General features: G+C 49.3%; 1 protein-coding gene across 1 annotated transcript in view; it reads right to left on the bottom strand.

Annotated features, from left to right (window-relative positions):
- STK32C (serine/threonine kinase 32C) overlaps window positions 1-24,003 on the bottom strand; it is a 94,307-nt gene that overhangs the window by 20,100 nt on the left and 50,204 nt on the right. Inside the window, exon 2 of the mRNA XM_009997548.1 lies at window positions 7,104-7,159. Coding sequence (XP_009995850.1) covers window positions 7,104-7,159 — 56 coding nt within the window. The remainder of the gene's footprint in view (window positions 1-7,103; window positions 7,160-24,003) is intronic.

The following is a 24,003-nucleotide window of genomic DNA, read 5'->3' as shown; positions in this document are numbered from 1 at the left end:
CAGCAGGAAAGAGCTAAATAGCCTGATGGATACACAGTAATGTATCAGGGACACAAGCCATGGAACTTGCTGCCCAAGGAGTCTCCTTCCCTGGAGACTTTCAAGACCTGACTGGATGCCTTTCTGAGTGACCTGCCCTAGTTTTTTGGTCCTGCTCTGGCAGGGGGGTTGGACTGGATGATCATCAGAGGTCCCTTCCAACCCCCAACACCCTGTGGCTCTGTGATCCATGGGCAGCAGCAGCCCCATGGCTCACCTGGGGATGCTGCCTCTGCTTCCAGCCCCGAGCAGCCCCTGCAGGTGCTGAGGATGCTCCCACACAGCAGCCACCGGCCACTGCCTGCCCAGCCAGCACAGCTGCTCTGAGGACCCCCAGCCTCTCCATCCAAGTGCTCTGAGCACTAGCAGAGGGTCTGCCAGGCCCCGAGGCCTCAGGGCAGCAGCCCCTGCAATGCCCCCTCTGCTATTCCCAAGCTGCTGTGCAGTGGAACAGCAGAGCCTGCAGGGAATGGGAGACAAAAGCTGTGCTATCTTAAGACCCAGGACACACAGCACGGGTCTTGTCTGGCAGAAAGAGACCAGACTTTGTCTGACCACAAACTGAAGGTCCAACCTAGTCCAGGCAGAGACAATGCGGTAAAGGAAAATCAGGCAGAGAATATGGCAACAAGATGTCCTAGAAGGTGCACCCCATGGTTCTCAAATGTCACAGAGACAGCCTGGGTCACTAACAATAACAAACATACATCTGTCATAGTCATGAGCAACGGAAAACCACCTTCTTTTGAAAACAGCATGAGAACTTGCTGGACCTTCCTCTCCCTTCATGGGGATGGGCACTGATTTCACTGCCAACGTCACTTTGGGCAGCTTGGAGACAACTGTGGTACTCTGATGGGGCCTTTTGGGGAGGAAAGAGAAGATGCCTCTAAGCAAGCACTGCCTGGTGCCTCCAGCCTCCAGGGCTGAGCTGTGGCCCCTTGGGAGTTGCTCCTCCTGCTAAAGCTGTGGTGGCACTGCATCATTCTAATCTTTACAACAAAGAAGAACTTCATAGTCTTTACACAAACATGTCATGTGGAAGCTGTGTTATGGATTTGCTCTAGGCTCCCTCCCACTAATGACCTTTTGCAAATAGCAGTAGGAAAGCAGCATAGATGGCACCACAGGGAGACTTCAGGGCTGAGAGAGCCCTGAGAAGGGAGCAGAGCCTGAGGAAGGTTGGGCTGAAAGGAGGAGTGAGGAAACAGGGAGCCACGCTATCCAGCCCCCTGTGCTCTTCCCTTTCCCACCCCCTCCCACCATCACAGTCACCAGTGTCAGGTTATCATGCTGCCAACACAAGACACACAAACAGTGCTGGCTGTGCAGGGGGGACAGGGCTGTAGGGGGGATGATGCCACAGCATCAGACCCAGACCCAGTGCCCAGGCAGCCCAGGGCTCCAGCTTTCCCAAAGAGCAGCTGGGCTGCGTCACCACGCAGGGTCACACCAGGAGGGATCCGGTCTGCTGGACTTGCTTATGGCCTCACGAATTAAACACTTGTGTTGGCTTTCCTAAGAGAAGGAGGCTGTGGGATTATTTTATTTTTTCCCACTCACCACTACTGACTTCAAGGGCTGCTGGACACCTTCAACCAGATTTTACAGATAGATGGACCTCTCCAAGATGTGAAACCTCCCCTCAGCTTTGTGAAAACGAACCAGACAAAAGACAGAGATCCAGAAGGACAGAAAGGCTCCATCATTAATTAAACTGCATTATTAGACACCAGGGAATCCTCAGGAATTTATCTCACCAAAGCAGGCTTTGCAGCTACACGAGTTAGCAGAGACAAGCTTTGCTCTGGACACCAGGCAGCAGAGCCTCTCAGAGCTGGTGAACTTCGATGGCAAGAGACAACTCAGCAAGAGAAAACAAGAAGACTTCAGGTGAGGAGAAAAGAGGTTGCACTAGCTCGAGGTGGAGCACATCTCCCAGCTGTGGGGAAGTAAACCAAACAGAAACATCTTCTGGGTTGCTTTGTGGTGGATAGAGGAGAGAGGTTGGCTCACGCACAGATGTCACCCTTGGCTGTGCATTAGACCTGCAGAGCATTTCCCAGCTCCAAGTGTGCAGCTGGCACAGCCAGGACACCCAGCCTGTCCCCCCAGCCCAGCAAGGGATGTGTTTGAGGAAGAAGCTGAATGAGCAGGGATGTGTGCTTGTGACTAAAGAGACAGTGTCACATACTGCACCAGAGAAGCCATCCTCACCCAATGAGGAAGCTTCAGCAAAAGAGAGGAGCCTTCCCCTGACACACAACACAGTGAAGCAGTGGGCAGGCTGCAGCGAGCTCAGGACATTCAGATGCCACCATTTGCACCAGCATGCCGATCTCCTCCTGGCCATCCCTCCAGCTGAGCAGCTGTATGGCACACAAAGAGAAGCCATCCCACTAAACAGCTTCCAGGAGCTGCTGCTCTGCATGTCCCCCTGCAGGGACTGTCTCCACACACACAAGGGAACTGCCCAGGGTGGGGGACACAGCCCCAGGGGAGCTGATGCCACCCCACCACCCTGCTCTGCCCTGGGTCAAGTCCCCACCCACGTGCAGAAACCTGCAGGGGTGGCCAGGGACCATCAGTGGGTCCTTGGGTGGAGGGAGGTGTTTCCACTCTTCAATCTCATGCACCACTTTCCTGTCCACAGCAGGAGCATCGGTCCCACCTCCTGTCCCACCTCCTGTCCCACACTGGTGTGACTCATCCACAGGGAATGATGTGGGCTGAAATAAACCCTAGGCAGTTTCTAATGTAAATGTTAATATGGCACTGGGTATATAATAATACCTGAAGTGGGCAGCTGTTAATATAAATCACTGTCTTATGAAGCCTGATCCTTCAGAAGCCCCAAACAGGTCCCCAGTGGGGAGCAGTACCACGTCCTAGGCCTCCTTCCAGCTGAAGTCACTGCTCACTGTCACCAGCAGTCCTCCAGCAGCATTTTCTGCTCTGCACTGCTGCTGCCCCACAGCCTGGAGAGGACCAGCAGCAGTGCTGCACCACATCAGCACTGCAGCTTTCCACTCTGCCATTTGCTCTTCTGTGGCTTTTACTGATGACACACTTAGAAGTGAGCAACCTCCAAGAAGGAAAAAATACCATAGAGTCACAGGCAGGTTTGGGTTGGAAAGGACCTTAAAGACCCTCCATTTCCACCCCCCTGGATGGTGCCAGCACAGCCAGCAGGACCCTGCCCTCATCCAGGGCTGGACGGTTGAACAGCAGACACTCTTGCTCATGGACACACCTCACCTGGCTGTCCCCTCTCAGCTGCCCATGCTGCCCATCTACAAACCAAGCAGATCTTCAGCTCTAGAGCCCCCTGGCAAGGGCCGGGGCCATGGCAGCGTGTGACAGGGATATGTCCCCCCAGCCCTGCCCACGGCCCTCGCGAGACACAGAGCAGCCCAGGGAAAATGAGGGCAATATATATCCATGGTACCTTAATATCAAAGGATTGTATTTGTAGCCTTTATTTTGGGGAAAAAAAATCCAACATTTATAAAGCCAGAACATAAGAAAAAGGATCAAGCATGTGTTGATATCAAAGAGAGATTCAGTTGAGAACAGACTTTAAGGGAATTCTATTCACCGTGTATCTGAGGGGTGGGCATCTATGACCTTTAGAAAATGGATTAAAGCTTTTCTATACCCAGCTTCAGGCTGTGTGAATTATTAAAACAACAAAATCGTGAACTTAAAGTACTTCTGTGAAGAAAACCACATTGCAAGCCACTTTTCTTTGGCAGGCTCAGTAAGAAGCCACCCTCCAGGAGCAGGGCCTCCCCCCACCCTCCTTATCTTCATCCCTTGGAAAAGGCAACAGTGGTTGAATTCAGGGAGAACCAAAAGGGAAGTCCAGGTGGGAGAAGGAATGTGAGGTCAAGCACTCCCTCAGCTGCCTCCTGGTTGGAGCTGACAGGGACATGAGCAAGGAGAGGTCCATGTTTAAGAGGGAGACATCAGGATCCCTGCCGTGCCACCACCACCGTCAGACACTCCCCAGGTCTCATCACGTCTCTCGTTCCACAAGTTTCATTGCACTTCACATTTCCCGTTAAAAGAGGGGGTCACAAATTGTATCCCATCTGGAAACCCTCTCCTGGCTCCTGCTCCTTGGGTAACAGCCACAGACCAGCCAAAACCCAAGCAAGCCGAGCTGGTGGCTGAGCAGGGAGCCTGTGCTACAGGAGAGGCACAACACTCCCCTCAAAAATACTGAAAACCAAGTAATACTCCCTCTAATATGTACAGAAAAGATTACACAATTGCTAATTGGAGTAAACAAGGAACTGAGCATGACCTTCATTTGATTAGTAGTATATCTTGAAGATGATTAATCCAATATCTAGGAAGCAGAAATTGGATGGGTTTTGCAGATGTGCCAGAGCCACAGCTCAGGGGCTCTCTGGTCTCTTCAAAAACAACTTCTGAGCTCCCTTTTCCTTCATTTGGTACAGTTTCTGTGCAAAGGACCACACGGTCTGTCCCAAGAGATGCACAGAACAACAGAGAAAAGCAAACACCCTGCGCAAAGCCACCCTCTGGGTTGCTGCCTCCCAGGTCCTGTCACTGTGGGATCACACAGTGTCACATCTCACACGTCACTCCCTGCACCCTGAGGGCCCACACCCCCATTCTGAGACAGACACTGGCTCCTAAAAACCTTCCTGAATACAAGCAGGTAAGTGCTGCAGGCACCCAAACCAACTAAATCACTCAGAAATTTCAAACAAGAGCTTTCAGGTAGGTTGTTCTACATTTTCTGCAATTAAATGCAAGTTGCAAATGACTTTGTAAATGCAAAAATCTTTTCTCAGTATTAAAGAAAATTTAACATATTGACATAATTATCCAGAAAGATGACAGATGAATCATTTCAGCATTTTTGTTGAAAGTGTATATACAATTCTGACGCCTGATAGACTGCTACATGCTAGACTTAACCCTCTAACATAAACAGAAAAGGAAGCAGCCCTGGAGAGCAGCCTTCTTCAAAGCCTAAAAGGTCCTGCCCTGGAAAAGAATATTGTCTTCTCCTTTCCATGTTCTGAGCAGAAGTAATTTTCCAGTACCAAGTGCTGCTGCTCAACAGAATAAAACCTCTTTTCCCTGGAAAGTTTACTCTGGGAAGTATGCTTCTTCCCACATGAGCTTGAAAAAAAAAAGTCAGCTCTATTTTGTAGTAAGATTTAGAGTTAGGTTTTGGTCTGACAATGAGCAGAAGTCACAAGACCAGGAGTATCTGGGGAGACTGTCCTCTGCTGTTTGCTTCAGCTGTGCAGCACTGCCCTAAGGAAGGACCTGAGCTTTTATTTAATCATTCTCCATGGTTTAATACAACCTCAGAAACCTGACACAGCTCTGCTGCCAGCTTTCATCTCTTGTGCTCTCCAGGCAGGGCTGCCAAGGTGGGTGGCTACATCAAGCCACCCCCTCCCCAGCCTGCCCACAGCTCAGCATTGCCTTTTCATTAGCCCTGATCCCATGTGGACTCACAAGAAGCCAGCTGGGAGTTTGTGTGGGTAGACTGTGCCCCGAGCATGCCAGAACGGAGCAACAGTCACTGCAGCAGCACCAGTTAGCTGAGGCTGTGATGAAATACCCTGGTTATGGAGCAGTGCTCGCGATGGCACTGCCCCCAGCAGGGTCCCTGGGCCTGGCCCTGCACTGCTGCTGCTGCTCGGGAGTGAAGCTGCTGGATGCATTTCCAGTATTTAAACAGAGATTTTCAATAACGGGAGGAAACTGGGGCTCTTCTGGCCAAACAGGTCTGGGATCCCCAGAGAAAGCTCCAGGTCTGCAGGGTCCCCCAGCAACCAACCAGTCCCCGCGCAGCGAGTGCAGCAGGCGGGGCTGCTCCCAGGGCCCTCAGCAGGGCAGTGATGGGCAGAGGGAAAAAGCAGAGGACAGAACGGTTCATACCCTGAGCCAGATCCAGGAGAAACCGGCCACGATGACCAGCCCAGAAAGAAAGGAGAGGCCACAGCTTTCCTCTGCTTGCTCTGCTTGTCCCCAGTTTATTCCAGCAGCGGGTGGGGACAGGGAGCTGCTCACACCCTGCTCTGAACTGGCCTGAGCTATTACACAACTTCCATATCACACCTTTTGCAGCATTTCAGAGGCCATTTCCCTGCCCTAACCCCCCGTCCTACCACAAAACCCCACACCACATGACTGCCACCTGAGCAGAGGACAGCAGCAACCAAATTCAGCCTTTCTCATGGAAAGTCACCAGGGTCACTGCTCCTACAGCTCCTGCCCATTGGGTGCAGGTGTCTCAGCTGAACATGGGGACACAACTACTGCTGGGGCACAGCAAAACACAGGTGACAAGGTGTCTACAGAGCAGAGCCAAGGCAACGAAGCCTCGTGCAGGTGCAAGGACACACACGTGCACACACAGACACAGGGAGCACCAGCCTGCAGAGCAAACACGTGGCGTGCGGTGCCACGACAGAGCAGCACAGGGGCTGCACACAGGGACTGAGAGGCACTGGAACAGGGAATGAGAAAGGAATATAACTAGGAAATCAACAAGTAATTGATTTCCAGAGCTATCCAGCTTTTTGATCATCACCTCCCACCTTCTCCCACATGCTTGGCAAAAAAAAACTTGTTAAAAATAAACAACAAAAACTCTTCAGCATAACTCATTTCTGAATGGGAAAACCACCCAGGGCTGCAGAGAACCCTCCGAACCACATCATGCCACCTTGGTCAATCACCCTGAACAATTTCCAACACCTCCCTGACTTACTGCCCCCCCTCACAACCTATAAACCCTCTCAGAAAATATAACCAGTATTTGCCATGAAATGGTCACAATTAGGCTGGTAGTTTAAAATACACCTGTTTCACTAAGATGCCAAGAATTAAAGTAATGCCAACAAGGTACTTTCCTGTACACATTTTTCCTATGTTTACTCAGCAGCCATCATCTGACAATAAAAACAGCCGATTTCAGCAGCATTACTGCTTCATTAAGCCACAAGTACACAACAGCAGGCACCTGCTAAAACATCCCAGCAAAAGCAAAACTGAGTGTTCAAGCCTACCTTGCCAAAGCTTCCCTTCCCAATCGCCCGGAGAATCTGGAAGTGGTCAAAGGTCACTACAAGGTAAAGAAAAAAAAAATTACATTTGTAAATGCTTTACTGCAAAGAACTTGTATTTAAACAGAAGTCAAGGAGACAACTAAAGAGCATTGGTCCTCCTGGGGACAATGCAGGACAGCAGCTGTTTTTTCTTTAAACAGTCTGTTTTTCCCTGCCTGAGGCAGCCAGCAAACAGGTTGAATCAGGTTCCTAGGTAGGTGGTTTAATACAGCTTTGACCTGTGGATACAGGTGGAGTGGAACGGACACTTGAGCTCCTGCCTCCAGCAGCAGCTGCTGCAAACAGAATGATTTTTACTGAACTGTTGCTGTGATCTAAGCCTTAAATAAATAAAAAGATGGGTCTTCTGTTTATAATCCTCCTTGCCATGTAATCAGTGTCCCACAGACAGACAAATAAATACTGTCACAAAAGCCAACGCGAAGGGCACAGTGTGACTCCCATTTCACAAACTGCCTCTTCACACCCCAGCTCCCCAGCCAGCCCCCAGCTCAGGGAGCTGCAGAGCTGCCAGCACAGCTGGGCTGCACATGGTCCCTGACTGCTGCACACACACACACTTGAGCTTTGGGCCAGCCTTGAAGTGCCCAGGAAGCTGGACTAGGTGATCATTGTAGGTCCCTTCCAACTGAACAGTTCTGCTCTACCCACATGCTCTTGAAGCAGCCAGACGTGTAGGAGCTCGCTGGTGGACCAGACTGCACCCTGCCCTGTCCTACCCCTCAGCCTGGCACGTTCCCACCGTGGGACCCCCAGCATGTCCTCCCCAGAAAGCTCTGAAGGCTGCAGAAGGAGACAGGCTCAGCACAGGCTTGGGGATCTGCAGCGTGAGTGATGCAGGAGATGGTCAAGAGAGCAGTGACCCTGTATGGGTTCAACTGGACACCTGAACCACACGGGAAGAGGGGGAGCAAAGAACCCACTATAAATATTCCAAGTCCTACTCCCAGTTCTCAAACTTCTCTCAGTTGCACGTCTGTAATTTCTGAGGATGAATCAAAAGCCCACGCATGCCCGTGGAGTTCCTATTACCCTTTTGTGCTAGGCTTATATCCAAAATATTGTTGTTGTCACTTTTGTGGGACATTTTCTGCAGGAGAACTCGGAAAACTTTGCCAAATGAAATTGAAAACAAAGTCTGGGCCAGCTCCTACCATGTATTTCACCCCACTCAATAAGCAACATTGAAGGGCAGATACACCATCTATTCCCCTGGGATGCTCTAGGAAGGCTCTACAAAAGGCCGCATAGGGAAACCAGTGCTGCCCTGTCCTCCTTACAGCTTCTGAACCTCCAGAGGAAGGGCTGGGCTCCATGGGTGGTGTGTCATCTCCTTATCCCTCCCCTGCTCTGTGGGCAAACAGCTTTCTCTCAGCACGACTGGGCAGGTCTGGGGCTGAGCAACCCTGAGGTCTCAACGAGGATGTGGTGACCCCTGGAGCTGTGACCAGCCACCCAGATGCTCCAGGAGCTGCTGGGTCCCCCCACCTGGCACAGCAGCCCTGGCAGCAGCCACTGCCAACCTCTGGATGAGGTTTTCCTCCCAGTCCTGCCAGGGAAGCTGCAGGGAGCAACATGCAACCACAGCTACATCTTGCTCAGAAAAACTCTCTCTGAAATCCCAAACTAGCACACACGACACTGAAGCACTTGGGGCAACAGATCCCATTTTTTTCACAGGCACACAAATCCATTAATTGAACTTCTAAGAAATAGCAAAAATTAATAAATACTCCAAGAGGAAAGGCAGCTAGAGCAAGTCCCTTCAAAGCACAGCATTTCCTTGGCAATTAAACCACATGCAGGTGCTCATCATCTGCCCTCCAACCAGGAGGGCAGTTTTTCACAATTCTTTTTATAATGTTTGGAAAATTGTGTAAAAAATCTTTGCCACTGAGAAAACAAGACCAAAAGTGTCATTTTCATGTATCCATGACTACAGCTGATCCAGAAAGCCTGCTCCAGTCAGCAGTCAAGTAACAAATCCAGATATGAATATTCACCAGGCCCTTGAACCTATCAGCAAAGATGTCACTTCTAATAAATTAAACACACAGTTCTGCTGATTTGAAGTTCAGATGAAGTAGATGAACAGGCACAGACGTTTGTTTTTTTCAGTTTCAATATTTTCTTCAGGAATTAGTAAGCAATCCTGCTAAAGAAAAAGCAAATCTCAACATTCGAAGAAGAAAACCGTAGTAGCAGCACGTTGTTTTTACTGCACAACACACTGGATTTCTAAAAATGACAACACATCACTACAGAACATGTGATTATCCCTGAAATAGAAACCCTGAACCTGCCTGCAACAATTACGTTTGCTCCAGAGACTCCCCTTCCTGCGCTGACAAGAGCAAGCTGTCCTTCCCCACTGCCAGCGGGGCTGCTCGGGGGTGCCTGGGACCAGCCTGAGTGACAGGTGCCAGCGCAGGGCCTGGTGCCACCCGCTTGCAGGCAGCAGGAGATGACAGCTGGTGCCTGCTCACAGGACCAGCCTCGCCCCTGCTCTGCCTGCACAGCTCTGACAGTCACAAGCTGGAAGTGCAGAAACGGCTTTGGCTCGAGGTTCAACTGGAGGAACCTGCAGAAGGTGCAGAGGGACCTGAAGACCTTCCTGGGATGCTCTGGGAAGCATTTATTTACCAAGAGGGTGGTAAAACCCTGGAACAGGCTCCCTGGAGAGGTGGTCAATGCTCCAGGCCTGGCAGGGCTTAAGAGACATTTGGACAATGCCCTTAATAGCATGCATGAACTTGGCCAGCCCTGCAGTGGTCAGGCAGTTGGACTAGATGGCTGTGTGGGTACCTTCCAACTAAAACAGTCTATCCTATCCTGTCCTCTATTCTAAACCCACCCACAGAGCACAAAGGCTCATGAAAACACAGCAGTAATTATTCCTATTGACTCCTCCAACAGCTGGTTATCAACAGAGCACCTTTTCAGGGAAGTGGAACTGCTGGACACAAGCCCTTGGTATTTGCCACAGAGACACTTGCCTCTTCCTGACTCTGCCTGGCCTCGAGTGATGAGCCCTGAATCCCAAATGCAGACCTATTCTGTGACCTGGATCTGCTCAGTGCTGTTGTTCTCAGCCTGCAGAGACACATGCCAAGCAGGATGGCACAGCCCCATGGACCCCAGCAAACCCCACGCAACCCAGCCCAGCCCACTTCACAAGAGAGGCCCAGGTGCTGCACTGACATCTCTGTAATTAAGCTTTCATTGTAGGCACAAAATGTACTGTGTGACAAAGCAGACTGGATGCACAGCTTCTATTTTCCAGTGAAAGAAAAAGAACAAAGCAAGTTTTTCTCTGCAAGAATGCTGTATACAGAAGGATGGGAATGCCTCAATGTCAGATGCAAATATGACTTTTTTTGCTTTAATATCTTAACATTATGAATGTTCTCATTATTTTTGCTGTTTATTCTGAACTTACTTACAAGATCTCTAAAAGTCTGACAAGATAAACCTACCATAAAACTTCACATGAACAGTGGACACCCAGTTAGGGTTCAACATCAGGACCTGGTATTAATGTCACAGTATCACAGTATCATTCCGGTTGGAAAAGACCTTCAAGATCATCGAGTCCAACAAGTACCCTAACTCTGCCACCTCCACCACTAAACCCTGTCCCCTGGCACTGCATCTGTCTTTTTAGATGGTGACTCAACCACCTCCTTGGAGAGCATGGAATACCCACTCCAACTCCTGCCCCAGAACAGGACAACCCCAAAGTTCACACCATGTTCCTGAGGGTGTTGTCCAAATTTTTCTTGAATATTGTCAGTGCCACTACCACTTTTCTGTCCAGCAGCAGGAAAACAAGGGATGCAGTCAGTTAACCTGGTATTAAGGGTCGAATCAGCCTTCCACTATTCATCCGCATGTTTTTCAGCTTCATCAATAAAATCAGGAAGTTTTGACTCTAAAAATGACTCCAGAACACTGAAGACCTAGGAAACTCTGAATCTTGCAATAATAGCACATTTGCAGGGTCAGCACAGCACGAACACCTTTCTTTTCTGTCAATGCATTTCTGTGTGTTGGCATAATTAATAGCATTTCTCTGCCTACTGTGTTCCTGCAGTCCAGCTTTGCAAGGAAGCACCACAGTAATTGATGTAGAAGCATCAATATGTGGCCACAGTAACCACAAGCTTGCTGCCATAACATGCCAGGAGTTTGGGCTGGCAGGAGAGTTCCAGCGTAGGCTGGGAAGTCAGGGCAGCCGGGGATCCCCTCCAGGAGGGACAGGCCACTGTGGAACAGGGACATGGGGGAAAAGAGCCATGGAAGTCAAGGGATGAGGAGAGGGAACAAAGCAGGACTCAGAGGTGTGGGGATGAGGAGTGGTGGGGAGGGCCTGGGCAGGGTGGGGTTGCAGAGAGACTGCCCAGGGAGCAGCACCTCAGAGAGTTCCCAAACAAGTGTCAGACCTGCTCCAAACAGCAGCACAGAGGGGCCGGGACACAGGAGGGACAGGGTATGAAAAGCTTCCAAGTTGGAGGATGACCCTGAGTGAATTGGGAAGACTGAGAAAATTGGGGGGATCAAAAGTGAGACTAGAGATGAGGTGAAGCAACTTGGGGGGAAATGCAGAGTATCTGATGGAGAGAGGGAGCCAAGGGCAAACCGTGGGGAATGGTATCAGTGTCCTCCTGGAGACCAACACCTGTTGGACACAGGCATCCACTCAGCTCTCACTCCACATGGCACTCCATGCTCCACATGGCACCAGACACTGCTGCTCTCCTCCGTGTCACTGGAAAAGTACAAGCAGCAAGTTGGGTCCTCAGCATGGCAGCCTGATCAGTTTTGCATATTCATCTCCACAGAGAAGATTACATGGAGAGCAAAATGGAAATGAAGTATAGTGTGACTGATGGGAACTCAAGTGAGCATTAACTACCCAGGAACTCGGGGAATGCTGGTAGAGAATGAAAGAAATTAAAGGTATCATACAAGCCCAGTGCTATAATGAACCCTTTTAGAAACTAAGGATTCAAACATACTATTAGGAAACAACTTTGAAGTTGTGTAAAAACAGTGAGTTACTGTATGATTAAAAATTAATCTCTGTAAGGAATCAAATATACTATGCAAAGGAACTGCAAAGTCATTTTAGAAAGACTGGCTTATTGATACTGGGTACAATAATGTTTGCATTGGCCAGAAACCATTCCTAATTAGTGCAAAAATACCACTTGTGTTGGCCAAGAGCCCTTCCAAACGAGTGCAAGTGTGCTACCTGCATCTGCTTCATCATCCCCGAGCTCAGGAGGCGCCAGAGATGGCACAGAAAAACACATCCCCCCATCCCTTCTGTTCAGCATGCCTTACCAATGCTATTTCTGCTAGAAAACCTCCACTGGTTTGTAATAACCAGGCAAAGGGGGTTATTAATTAACCGCCCAGCTGAGCTCACGGTGGGGTGAGATGAACGAGCTGTGCGTGAGTTCGTGCTGTGCTGGCCCTGGCACAGCAGCCAAGCCCGTGCCTGGCATTCACAGCTGGGGCAGGGGGTCACTGCCCACGGGGCAGGGGTCACATCCCCACAGGGCCAATGGCTCGGGCTGGCAGCAGGGCAGCACTCCAGATCCTCCCACCAGTCACCCCAGCCCCGAGGGCAGCATCAAAGATGGTTTGCTCCGTGCTCCCACGGGATCCCTAACAGGGCTCTGCCGAGCTCACCTCTGACACCCAACGTGCCCAGGGGGACAGGGCTCCTGCTTTGCCCCCCAGCACTGCACATGCAAGGACATAAAGAGAGGTCACGCTGCAGGTGACAGAGGACAGGAGAAGTGTGGGCCCAGCCCAAGCTGTGGCTCCACATCTCTCCTTCCCTCACTGCCTCCAGCGCAGCCACCCGACTGGGACCACCAACACTCCTCCTGCCCCAGCATTGGGAATTACTCTTCTTCATCTCTCCCCGCTCTTTATCCCAAAATAGAACAAGAGGATCAGGAAGGTCATTGGAGCCATTTAATTCTGGGATAGTTCCATCATCATTAGAAAGGTTAATCTTCCAGGGGCACACAAAAAAAACAAGGGAACCAAAGCTCCTGCAGTCACCTCCTGGAATGTCACCAGGCATCCTGCCTCCAGTGCCAGCCAGGGACCCAAAGCCAGACAAACAGCTCCTAAGGGGGCACACAGGTCAACATTTTACCCAGAAGGTGAAAATTACCATTTAAATGTACTACAACATCCCTTCCTTGAAGGCACAGCATTTTGCATCAGAAACCAAATCTAATTAGATATCAAACTCAGCTTCCATCTTCTCTTAAGCTGACAGACTGGATATGCACTCTAGCCTTATGCTGCTTTGTTGCTTTTCTCCCCCCACTTCTACAGCTTCGAAAATTTCATTTCAAGTAACTAAAACTGATTACAAAAAAAAAGGTCTTTAGAGCAGATGTTTATGGTAGCACAACATTAGCAACAACCAGCTGCAAATTGTTACCTAATGGTTCTGCAGCACATGTTATTGATGACGAGCAGAGGACTTCAGGTGCCTTATAAAATATTCAGGTAGTATTGTGTTCAGGGCTGGGCAGGGACTGCAAATACCTGAACATGGACAGAAAGCACCTTAGTAAAGCAAAACAGTTGTGGAGAGATTTTTCTTGGTGTTTTTCCCTTCAGTACTTGGGCCTGGATGAGGGCTCCTCCACCCCTGCATAGCCAGAGGCTGGTGGGTGCTGCTGGCCTGGGTGCTGGAGCCCTCGCCTTGCCCTGCACTACAGGACACACTCTCTTAAAAAAATATTCTCAAAAACTAGTCTGGAGACCAAGTTTTGTGGAACTCTGCCATCTCCATTTCAAGCTGGAAGCTGAGGAGCAGTTTTGCTCCTCAGAAGGTTGTGCACTGTCAGCCTCGGTTCACATCTGTCCACAGGAAGAGCCTTAATGTTTTATGGAGGTGCCACGGGTCTTGGCTGTGCAGCTCTAAGGTTTGCTGAGCAATGCCAGGTTAAATACAATTAAGGAATTCTCATAGGAGGATGTGGAAACCTTCAGTAATCAGAAATAATATCCAGTCAGTAAAGCAGTAAACTGCTTCCAGGAAGAAATGTATTACTACTATGCTCAGCCAGCTCCAATCCTCCACATTTTCTGACAAGACACTAATGTCAGATCAACCAGGAGCTCACGAGGAACTTCTGTGCTGAAGCAGAAAACACAAGGAAATTAAATGTTTAAAAATTTGTAATGAAATTGGAGATGTAGAAGTTCAAGAACCAATTCCAAAATTAAACTAAAAGGTATAGGAAAGAGATGGATCTTCTAAAAGTCTAAGAAAGTGACTTAATTAGGAATTCCTTTGATACAGGAAGGTTTATTTCCTGGAGGAGATGTGTGCCTAACCTCAGGGGCTCATCCAGCTCATCCTTTCATCTTCTTAAACAGAACTCCTGATAAATGCTTTTTATGCAGCCAGCAAGATACAGAGTGATCCTCCCTCACCTGTTTTCTTCCAAAAGCCACCCTGGTAGGGCAGTCCCTCACCTCCCCTGGGGCTGCACCCAGGGTGTCGGGTGCTGCTGGACACACCAGCTCTGGTGCAGACCTGGAGCAGGGCAGGGGCTTGAGGCTTCACTGCACCCTCCCTCCTCAGACCTGCACCTCATACAAAATGGATGTTGCAGCACTCCTCATACTCCACACTCATGAAGAAAACCTGGACTGATCCCTCCAGCTGCATCTGAACTCTAAAATATTTAAGCCCATCCAGCAACGCTTGATGGATTCTGAACACAGGGGCACACCAGCAGGGTTTGCACCTCAGCTTCCAGAAAACCCAGCTGAAGTGGAAGGAGGAAAGAGCTGCCAGTGAGCAGACATTCCTGTGACTCCTGGGGGCACCACGGAGGCCCTTCTCCTGCTGACACACACACAAGAGGTGCAACCAACAGCAGGGCCAGAACCAGCTGTTCCTACAGCAGCCTCTTCAACAGCAATGCTCATGTTGATCTTCTCCATGGCAGTCACTCCAGCAGGACCTGGGATGGGTACGATTCCAAGGGAGATGGGAAAAACCAACATCCCTCAGCTCATGGTGCATGGGCAAAAATTACCCCAGGGACCTGCAAGCTCGTCTGTTTTACCTTACTCCTGGCTGGATATCTTCTGGGGTTCTCTTAGAAATACAGCTAGGAAAAGAATTAATGCCAGTTTGCCCTGCTCTGTGGGGAAGCAATTCAGCCAACCAAACCTAAGGGCTTGTCTGCAGTCCCCAGCAAGAAGGGGCACCAGCAGCTGGCGCAGCCCCAGCCCTGCTGAGCTGATGGGCTCAGTGTGGCACGAGTGCAGCCACAGCTCTGCCCTCTGTCTGCCAATGAAACATGTTCGGTGGATCAAGAGCAGGATGAGCTGTGGCTTTCTGGCAGTTTTTATAGCATTAACCGTTTTTCAGTCCCATTAATTATAACAAGGAGAGATTTTTTTCCCCCTTTGTGCCACAGTACAGTGGACACAGTTTAGTGTCCCGAACTTGCAGTGCAATAAACACGTGGTTTATATCAGAAAGAAAGACTGCATATTTTCATAAATGTGGCTTACCTTCTGGTTCTGACTATATAAGTGAAACCATGAAATCAGAAATTAATTCTTTAAATCATTTAAATCCTCAATTCAAACAAAAGTTGAACAGTGACAAAGCCACTTTTGAGGGTCTGACACTCCAAACTGCTTCAGATCCTCAAGTCTTTAATTCACTTTTGTTCTGAGGATGAGCACAAGCCTAAACCTCCTATCTTCTTTCAGTGGGAAGCTTCTTTGAGTGAATTTGCAGAATTTAAAGGTTGCAAAGGATTGGTGCTGCCCTCTTGCACAGGCAGGTATTTCTCTCCAAAAGCACACTGCCTTTCAGCTTATAGCTTCTTCTCTGTGTTAATCACTTTAAAGCCACTAAATTATTCACCGTTCAGAAAACACATTTTCATTGCCTGGAGTTGACTCGAGAGAATGACTTACAGAAATAGGTCATCCTCAACCCATAGAAGAATTAACATACACTTCATGTGCTTCCCCCCCACAGTTTCCATTTTTAAGCTCTGTTCCACATGAGAATGGGCCAATTTTGAACCGTCTGCATTTTTCATGCCGCTCTGTCACGCTCAACCCGCAGGCTCCACACTGTGCCCTGACTTCACCTTGTTCACAAACCACACCCAGCAATGAAATTAATAGTGTGACTTTTGCCAAGCATTCCCACAGACCCTGAGCGAAGCTTTAGCAATAACTGGAAAGGATACAATCCCAGTTTTGCAACTGCTTTCCTCTGATTGAGGGAATTCCCTCCTGCCTGCAGCCTCACCACCAGCCCCCTCAGCCACAGGGGTTTTCCATCTCCCTCCAATGGGGCAGCAGGCTGGGCTGTACTTTCTTTTCCTTCTCTTTACCTACACACCTCCAAAATAAACAGATTTCAACGTGACATTTAAAAAAAACCAACACAATAATTATTTGGCGCGACTTATGTGCTTCCCCCCCACAGTTTCCATTTTTAAGCTCTGTTCCACATGAGAATGGGCCAATTTTGAACCGTCTGCATTTTTCATGCCGCTCTGTCACGCTCAACCCGCAGGCTCCACACTGTGCCCTGACTTCACCTTGTTCACAAACCACACCCAGCAATGAAATTAATAGTGTGACTTTTGCCAAGCATTCCCACAGACCCTGAGCGAAGCTTTAGCAATAACTGGAAAGGATACAATCCCAGTTTTGCAACTGCTTTCCTCTGATTGAGGGAATTCCCTCCTGCCTGCAGCCTCACCACCAGCCCCCTCAGCCACAGGGGTTTTCCATCTCCCTCCAATGGGGCAGCAGGCTGGGCTGTACTTTCTTTTCCTTCTCTTTACCTACACACCTCCAAAATAAACAGATTTCAACGTGACATTTAAAAAAACCAACACAATAATTATTTGCTGGCACGTTTAATGTTCTGTTTTTACACATTTCCAAATGAAATGCCGCTTGCTCAGGACTGCTCCCCAGCAAGCTGTTAGCCATAATACACCCAGGCTGCTGTCTACTGGGTCCACATCAGCTTTCCTCGCTGGGAACCAGGGAAGAAGGGCCCCGCTGCAGCTTTCTGCTCCCGCTCTGCTTTGCACAGGCAGAGGTGGCACTCGCCTGCCCCCGGCTACATGGAAACCACATGGGTACCTCCAGCCTCCTTCAGTGGGGAGGAGACAAAGCCCACAGGAAACCCAAGCACAAAGCAAGAAGCCTTTAACAAACCATCCCCAGAATTGATGATAACGAGCTAAATCGAGATCTAAGCCCCGCGCGCAGCCAGGGCAGTGGAGGAAACTGGTTTGGCAGGGGTGATGGAGGGAGCAGCAGGCGGGTGTCCCTGGGGACAGGGCTGCATCCCTGGCTGTGATCCCAAGGGAACTGAACAGCCCGTCTTTGGGCTCCTGGCTGAAAGGCTCATCCTGAGTGCACAGCAGGTGCTGCCCTGCATGTCCTGCCCGGAGAGGCACTGGGAGCCTGTTCCTCTGGGACTCACACCGAGAAGAGAGACTCATCAGGGAACAAACCCTGCCCTGCCATGCACAGTGGATTAATTACCACATCGTTCTGCAGGTCGAAGCGATCGTTACCTCCTCAGGAAAACGAGGGCTAATAACAGGATCACTCACAGTCCTGTCCCAGCATCCAGCTCAAGCCATTGTTCTGCTCAACAGCAAACAGCTACACTAATTCCTGCTCACCTTTAATACCCCCGCACTGAGAAACACAGAGCTCACACAGAAATGGCACAAATTCTAACACACAGCAGGATTAACTCGTCATGCTCTAAACTTAATCACGTGCAGTCAGGTGGTACTTGATATTCCTTCTTCCTGAGCTAAACCAAACAACACACATCTAATGACTCCAGGGCACATATGCTGATGGAGCTAATTAGGACTCCTGTGGGGCTGCACACAACTTTTCAGTGTTGTCTAAAACAAAATCAAAATGTTCTAGGAGCCACACTGCACAGCATGAGTTCCATGCACATAACTTGCTCCTGGGAATCTACAACAACTCAATAATGTTTGCTGGGGAAAATGAAAATATCTCTAAATATAAACACTGAACAATCCATCTCCTGGGCTTTCTTTCACTGCTGATCAGCAAAGCCCAAGTTTCAGAGCATTTTTCTTCAAGCCTTAACCTTTTTAAGCTGCCATCATCCAGCTAGAGAGACTTGGTAAAGGGCCACACGAGGCCAGACATCTAGTCTGGAATCAGAGTACCACTCTCCAAGCTTTTCCAAAGTGGGACCCCAGGAACACTGCCAGGCAGCTGGAGCCCAGCCACAGCTCCAGCTCCTGCTCCTGGTGCTGGGCTGTGGAGAGCAGCAGGTGCCGTGCTGCTCCAGCCCACCCTGCCTGCTTCTCCTCCAAGCATCTGACCTCATTCCCAGACCTTCTGCCAACGCAATTCTATTTTTTCCCAAAAATGTTATTGCCTACAGAAAACCCTCTTTTGATAGCACTTAAGAGAAAGAAAAAGAACAAGTCCTATTAACACGGCCTCTGACTCTGAAGTACAAATCCCAGAAGTCCTCCTAAAGCTGACTGGAGGATCCCAGCAGTGCCACCCCATGGGACATCCAGCCCTTGGTGAGACCAGACATCCCTGCTCCCCCCAGGGTGCCCCACAGCCTCCCCAGGACTGTGTGCTCCTGCATCTACCTGTGCACACACGTCTCCATGCTGTGAGCAGCAGCTGAGCCTCTGCAGGTCACTGAGCAAAGGGTTTGTTGCTAAAATTTTTATATATTTTTTTAAATCTTTTTGAAATCTGGAACTTTTTCCTAATGCCCCCACAGGTGCCTGTTGTGTTACCCAAGGCTGTGGTAAGACACTGATTTTAAAGGTTGAAGGGACAAAGCAGGTTGCGTTCTCACTGCTTTTCCAGTGAGGGTCTATCTGGGTACGCTCTGTCAGCCAGGGCACTCCATTCACTCCAGGAGCAGGAGAACTGGTCTCTCCTTTGGCAACCAAATCTTTCCTCCCAGTGATTATGGCGTGAATATATATATACACACACAGTCCATTATATGGAGGATATATATATATATCTCCATCGTAATGGCTTTCTGAATATTTCCAGATACTATTAAGCTAATTTAGGAAAAAATCAGTTTCTCTGTTTCTTATTGAAAAGAAGATTTTGAGCATCTACTTATTTATTTATTTGGTTGGTTTTTTTTCCCCAGGAGGTAGCGAAGTTGTATGTGCCTTTAGAGAATATGAAGAAAACACTTCCCATTCATTAACTAACTGGAAAGTGCTCAAGGTGTCAGGTATTAAAACAGAGGCTGAGGAAAGGTTTTTGTTTTACTCAATTGACTGTATTATTTATAAGATTATTTTTTTATTTATTTGATAATTAAGGAAAAAACTAAGTAATCACTTCCCAGTGCTGCTCATCATGCAGTGGTTGCAGCAGATGCACAGCAGAAGATGGGCTCCAGCCCCAAGGAAACAGGAGCACTTCTGGCACCATTTTTATGCCAGTTAATTTTCAAAAATTCCTCTTTTTTTTTTTTCTTGCCTTTTCCCTCCTCCTGGTGAGCTATTTTCCATGAGGTATTTTAAGCTGTTTGCTCTGGAGCTAGCACAGCACTCACGGAAGCACAGAATGAAGCCTGTCATGCACTCATGCTGATGATCACAACAACCCGCTGAAGCCTGAATGAATCGTGCTCTCCTCTCCATCACTCACTACACGCCACCATTCACCATCCATCTGCAGCATTAAAGATTTCAACAAAGCGAGGAGAAATTCTAAAAGAAACAGAAACACTACACAAACCAGTTTTTGGTTGCAGTGTTCCTCCAGGCACAGGAGCAGGTGATTGCCAGGAATGTTTTCTCCCCCTTTGCGTTCAGACAAACCCAGCGCACACCAGAGCCCTGCAGAGCTGTCCTGGGGCTCCTGCCTGCCCAGCCACAGGGCCCATCTCCTCCAGAGCAGAGAAGCATGGGTGTGCTCCAGCAGCCCAGCAAAGCACCGTTTCAGTCTTGTTTTCTAGACAATTTGGACGTCTGAGCTACCTGCTGGGAACGGAGATGAAGCACCCCTAGGGGTGGCAGCAACAAGTCCTGGCCCTGAACCCCCGACAGGAGCTGCCCCACAGGCAGCCCTTTGAGTAAAGGCAGTCGCTGCACAGACATACGCATGTTTTTCCCCTTTAAAACTGCTGTGTTAATCGCTGGCTGACTTCACTGAGCCCTGCAAGAGCTGGGGAGCCGAGCTGCTCCCACACCCCCAGTCCAGTGGTGCTGGGGCAGCACCCAGCTCCCACCCCACACTCCCCAGCATCACCCACCCATGGCTCGGTGCAGAACTGCTCATGTAGACCCTCCTCTCAGAGCAGAATCACCCTCAGGCTCTGCACCACCCCTGCACCCACAGACCCAGGTGCTCTCCATGTTCCCGGGGACTCTGGTCAGACCCTTGATGCAGTTCTGCATCTGCCCATAGTACTTTTTAATGAGTATGTAATTTGCAATATTGTACAAAATATGGAATAAATATCACTTGTCACCATCCAATGCTACAACCTCCCTTAAGGCTGTAATTACTCACAAAAGCCTTTCCCTGCTGCACCCATCTCCCACAGATTTCTCCCTGAGAAAGTTCAGGCTGAATCTGAAGACTTGAAATCCGAAATGACAGGAACTTATTTCAACTTATTTATCCATCCAGTATGATCAAATCCAGAGGTAAGGAGAAAAAATATACACCACTTATGCTACCGAGAGTCCTCACAAAGTTCCAGACCAGGTTCTGCACAGCTGCCCAGGCCTGGCTCCCCACTGCTCACTGGTGCCTACATGCAGCTCCTCTGGAGCAGCGTGCTCCAGAGGAGATTCCAGAGGCTAACAAGGGAGAAGGGGATGGAAGGGGTACAGCTGATGTGGGCTCTACTCCCAGCAGAGCAGCCCAAGGGAAAAACGGGGAATGGCGCCAGAGCCAGGAGTTGAGCCCCCAGCACTGCCTGCCCCCAGACCCCTGCAGAGCCTATCCTGGGGAGTCTGTCCAGCCTGTCACCAAGGGTCCCAGAGGGTCCCCAAGTGTCACAGAATATTAGGGGGTGGAAGGGACCTCTGAAGATTATGAAGTCCAACCCCCCTGCCAGAGCAGGACCAAAGAACTAGGGCAGGTCACTCAGAAAGGCATCCAGACAGGTCTTGAAAAGCTCCAGGGAAGGAGACTCCACAACCTCTCCTCAAACACACCTTAGGGTGTCAGGGAACCTCTGCCTCGGCAGCCCAGCCAACCTGTGTCCAAATACACAACGTACATTTTCCAGGAGCACGGTCAGACCAGGATTGCAAAGCTCCAGCAGGAGACAGGGCACACACAGTGTCCTGCTCACTGCCCAGCAGAGCAAGGGGTTGTGAGCCCACAGGCAGCAGCCAGCTCTGACTGCTGCTTCTAACTGCCTCACGGTTGCATCTTGACACATAAGGTGTTTTTTCCATGTCTTTGGGCAAGAAGTAGTCAAAATGCATTAATGTCTTGCTCTATTAACAAAGAAACTATGGCAACACACGTAGAGTTGCCAAGAGAATTACTGAAACAAGGTTTAATAGTTAATAAGCAGCCAAATGATGTCAGACTCATCTATTAAGACCAGTTTATATCTCCCTATTAGAACTCAATGTCCCAGAAAGTTGGGTTGGCCAGGATTAAATAGTCTTCCTTTTAGCCTAATTACCAGTAATAAAACCAATTTTCTAAAGAATAGGGTAGAGTTATCCAAAATGCGGCCAGACCATGCCGGCATTTCATAGCACAACTACTCCACTCCTTTTGTTAAGGAGCAATGTTCCAGATGTCAGAGATCTGAACCAAAATGTAATGTGTGTGTGTGTGTGTGTGCTATGAAAAGGGAAATTTGCAGAAGTTGGTCAGAGAACACCCTGCCTGCCAGGCCTCCTGCAGCACGTGTGCAGGGAAGCAAAGACCTTTTGTTAAATTAGGGTTTGTGCCAATGCATTTCAGAAGTGTGCTGATTTTTATTTTATTTTTTTTTAACTGGGCTGATCAAGAATTCTTAAGAAACAATTTTCAGTGAAAATTAGTTTCTAGAATGCAATAATAATTATACTGGGGGAAAGCATGAAGCTAGCAGGTATACTTGTAGAGTGCTGTGTCTTCCTGGCTGGTCACATCTGCCACATGGTCCACATGGCTCCAACAGCAGGTGGGGGGACCATGTCCACAGAATGATTGAATGGTTTGGGCTGGAAGGGACCTTAAAGATCATCCAGCTCCAACCGCCTGCATGGGCAAGGACACCTCCCACCAGCCCAGGCTGCTCCAAGCCCCATCCAACCTGCCCTTCAACACTGCCAGGGATGGGGCAGCCACAGCTTCTCTGGGCAACCTGAGCCAGTGTCTCACCAACAAGTGCCCAGCAACACCACTAACTGCAAACCAGGAATCATTAGGATCTGCTGGTTACGTGTCCTCCTGCCCGAGACCAGCGGCTGAGTCCCTCACCCCTCTCCACCAGTCAGAGGTCCTGGTGACCACAGTGGTCCCTTCTGGTCCCTTCCCTACTGCATGACAAGCCCAGCCAAGGCCTCGCTGCTGATCAAGCCCCGACCCATTCCAGGCACAACTTCCCTTGCAGAGCTGCTCTCTAACCACTTTCTTCCAATCACTCATCACTGCTGCCATCCCCGGAGACATCACATCTGCAGAGCATCCCATCAGGCTGCCTGACACTTCCCTTTGCCTCTGCCGTGCTCTATTCTTAGCAACTCTCAGCTCACTGATCCTTTAAATCATCTCATCTTTGACCTATTCCATCTTCCACAACTCACTTTCATTTTAGTCTCCAGTGCTGCTCCCCCTGAAATCAATCATAGAACTCTAAACACTTACAGAGGGAGAGACGGGACATTATCTCTGGACTATTTCTAGCTCTCCCTTGGTTACACCTGTCTCTGCTCCCCTTGTGCTCAGGGCAAAATTAACGTTCTCTGGCAATGTCCTCCTCTGCTTCCTGAAGCTTTTGGTGCCACCCAGCTCTCTGAACAGGTCACAAGCCAGAGGCAGTGGTGCACGGACTGGTCGGCACAGGCACAGGCAGAGATGCCTCTGCCAGGCTCTGGCAGCCCTGGTGCTCCAGGGACACACAGCACCTGATTTCATGGAATTCCTCATGTCTTAGCATCCACTCCCTAAAGAAAAATACCAGACAGCTTTAAAAAACACAGCTCTTCATGTGAACATCACATGGGAGACAGGGAAACGTTCTCTTCTCTATGAAGTGAACAGCTTAATAGCACATAACAGATGGGCCATATTTGGATCTCTCCATCATAAATACAACATTCACCATTTGGAACTGAACGGGCGGTGCAGCTGCCCATTGTCCCCACTTGGAGGGAGTTTGTGTTCATTAAACAAGCATAAACCAAGTGGTGGAAGGAGAGCAGGAGGTGACACAGACCTTCCACCACGATGGGGTGACTGGTAACAGCTTTGCAAGGGCCTCACACCATTCATGCATGTGGAAAACAAAACTTGGTCCTGCAAAGCCTCCTGGAGCAAAGACACTCTCTCCTGTGAGCAGTGCTACTGGAAGGAGTAAGACTCTTGGCCCAATCCAACACTCAAGAAGGGCTGCCATTTAGGACTTGCTGCTTCTCCTGTAGGTATTTTACTACACAAACCCCACAACAGCTACAAAAATAAGGCATAACTAAATTGCAACCGACCCTGTTGTCTCTCTTTAGGATAAATTCTGAATCACCATGTTACGGACACTCACAGATTCAGAAGGCTGCTAACTAAACCACATCGGCAT

The sequence above is a fragment of the Chaetura pelagica genome, unplaced genomic scaffold (assembly GCF_000747805.2).
Source record: "Chaetura pelagica isolate M959 unplaced genomic scaffold, ChaPel_1.0 scaffold185, whole genome shotgun sequence".
In the NCBI taxonomy this organism is placed as follows: domain Eukaryota; kingdom Metazoa; phylum Chordata; class Aves; order Apodiformes; family Apodidae; genus Chaetura; species Chaetura pelagica.
The sequence above is the reverse complement of the archived record's forward strand: the minus strand, read 5'-3'. Positions and strand labels throughout refer to the sequence as shown.